The sequence below is a fragment of the Panthera leo genome, chromosome D1 (genome assembly GCF_018350215.1).
Source record: "Panthera leo isolate Ple1 chromosome D1, P.leo_Ple1_pat1.1, whole genome shotgun sequence".
NCBI classification, from domain to species: Eukaryota; Metazoa; Chordata; class Mammalia; order Carnivora; family Felidae; genus Panthera; species Panthera leo.
The window spans coordinates 100,404,211-100,406,980 of NC_056688.1; the positions used below are offsets into that span (position 1 = coordinate 100,404,211).

General features: G+C 37.8%; 1 protein-coding gene across 1 annotated transcript; it reads left to right on the forward strand.

Annotated features, from left to right (window-relative positions):
- The first annotated feature begins 1,365 nt into the window (after positions 1–1,365).
- On the forward strand, positions 1,366–2,274 carry LOC122200077 (olfactory receptor 4C11-like). The gene has a single exon (XM_042905494.1). The coding sequence runs from the start codon at positions 1,366–1,368 to the stop codon at positions 2,272–2,274; it is 909 nt and encodes a 302-aa protein (XP_042761428.1).
- The last annotated feature ends 496 nt before the right edge of the window (positions 2,275–2,770 follow it).

Below are 2,770 nucleotides of genomic sequence, written 5' to 3' on the forward strand. Positions count from 1 at the left end.
ACATGAATTATTTCATCAGAAAATATAGTTAATAAATGTACACACAATATTGAAAAATATTTTTAGTAATTATCCACAGCAATGATAATCTCTAGTATTTGGGACGGCAACATCATGCTTGGGAAATTACTCTAAGTTGCTATTTATGTGAGTCAAAATTGGAAGCAATATAACTATCTCAAAGAAAAACGGTCAAAGAGATTCCATAGAATAAATTTTATACAAAGTCACACAATTAAATTAACAGTTAAACTAATGATAAGTTTGATAACGTGGGAGGAAGGGTTATAATAATTCCAAGTCAAAATCAGGACACAAAATGATATTATATGATGATTTCAATGACAAACTCAATATGTTATGAACAAATACTTGAAATAGAACAATCATAACATAGTATGTTGGAATTATGGGATACTTTTCAGATGCAATTTTTAGAAGTGTGCTGGTGAATTCAGGGTAAAATGAACATCTCTGAGTAACATCTCTGATGCCTATTTAGATTATAGGCATCATTAGGAATTTTATAGCATGTTGAATTCATAGGCAGAGATGTTCAATATTCTAGTTTAGTCCCACAGTACAGTCAAGAAGGTAAACAGTTTTCCACAACTATTCCAACCTCATAGTTTTCTTGACATTGGTTATATAATGACATCAGGGAAGCTGATGTTGAACGCGAAGGCATTAAGTAAAAGATTGTCGAAATAGAGTTTTATAAAGCATATTATATCCAAGAAACTGATGGGTTCAGAGATGAAGGGGTAGGAGACCCAAAAATAAGTGAACTGAACTGAGAGTATTTTCTTCCAGAGGGATTCTCCAACAATATGAGTGCTTAATCTTAGTGGAATAGTCTCTTTTAGATTTCAAAGCACATAGATAAAACGTATAACACATGAGATATATGTGTGTATCTGTGTGCATAAACAATCTTTTAATTCTTAAGGAAACCCAGGGACAGGTAAGGCAAATACTTTCACTCCATTTTTCAAATGAAAGCTAAATTTTAACACAGTTAAGTTACTTGCTGAAGGAGAATTGAAGTTCTGTTTCAAGTTTTCAATCTTGGTAGGAATCAGAATTTTTAAAGGACATTTCATTTTACCTCCCCAAATGCAAAGGCTTTGATCCAAGGTAGTTCGTTTCTGAATCAACAGATAGATCTGGGAGAGGCTTGGGCATCTGCGGATTTACCAAGAGTCAAAGGGGATTGAAGGCAGTCAGAAGTAACATAACATGGAACAAAAGCAAGGCATTCAGAGTTCAGCCCACCGATCTTCCCAAGCTGTCACTTCTTTTCTTCTCTTTGCAGATTCAGCCCCTGTCCTCAACTGCACCTTACTTTCAGCCAGTAGTACTGTGATGAATAGCAGTGTGACTGAATTCATTCTCCTTGGGTTGACACGGGATGCAGGAAAGCAGAAGGCAGTATTTGGGGTCTTCTTGATCTTTTACCTTGCGACACTGTTGGGGAACTTTCTCATTGTAGTGACTATTAAAACAAGCAGGACCCTTGCGAGTCCTATGTACTTCTTCCTGTTCTATCTGTCTTTTGCTGACACCTGCTTCTCTACAACCACAGCCCCCAGATTGATTGTGGATGCCCTTGCTCAGAACAGGACCATTTCCTACAATGAGTGCATGATTCAGGTCTTTACATTCCATTTCTTTGGGTGCATGGAAATCTTGGTGCTCATCCTCATGGCTTTTGATCGCTATGTAGCTATTTGTAAGCCCTTGCGATACACAACCATCATGAGCCGGCACGTCTGTAGGGTTTTGGTGATTCTAGCCTGGGTGGGATCTTGTATCCACTCTACGGCACAAATTTTCCTGGCTTTGAGATTGCCTTTCTGTGGCCCCAATGTGATTGACAACTATTTCTGTGACTTGCAGCCCTTGTTGAAACTTGCCTGCATGGACACTTATGTGACAAATTTGTTACTTGTTTCTAACAGTGGGGCCATATGCACGGTGAGTTTCATAATCCTGCTTACCTCCTATGTTGTCATCTTGTACTCTCTGCGTAACCACAGTGCTGAAGGAAGGCGAAAAGCCCTTTCCACCTGCACCTCCCACTTTATTGTGGTTGTCTTATTTTTTGGTCCATGCATATTCATATACACACGCCCACCAACCACATTTCCAATAGACAAGATGCTGGCTGTGTTTTATACAATTGGGACGCCCCTGCTCAACCCTCTGATCTATACGCTGAGGAATATGGAAGTGAAAAAAGCCATGAAGAAATTATGGTGTAGCAAAGTATGACTTCTTTGGATACACGATATTCAGGGTTTCTAATGTATTTTTCCTTAACAGCCTGGTCTTCCTTCATGGACAGGCAAAATGAATTATTCTCATTGTGGGAAAAATCCATCGGGAAATTTTAATTTCACTAATATTTTATATATTTAATTGACTTATTGTGAATAAGTACGAATAATACACATGCCTTTTTCAGAGGGGATGGCATTAGAATAAGATTATTTAAATTCCGTAACCATTATGAACAACCTGGCTGCCTCTCAGTTGAATTCTTTTGACAGCTGGCCATATTCACATGATAATTTCTCTTCCTGTACAATTTGTCTTCAGAAAAAAATATACTGACTATTGACAGAATGATTGTGTGTGTGTGTATGTGTTCGCACACACCAATTCTTTACAGATTTTATTTTAGTCCTTAAAAACTTGGACATAAAGCTAATCCTTATAGAACCAGAACTTAGAAAGGAAGGTTGTGGTCTTGACAACCTGGGAGTTG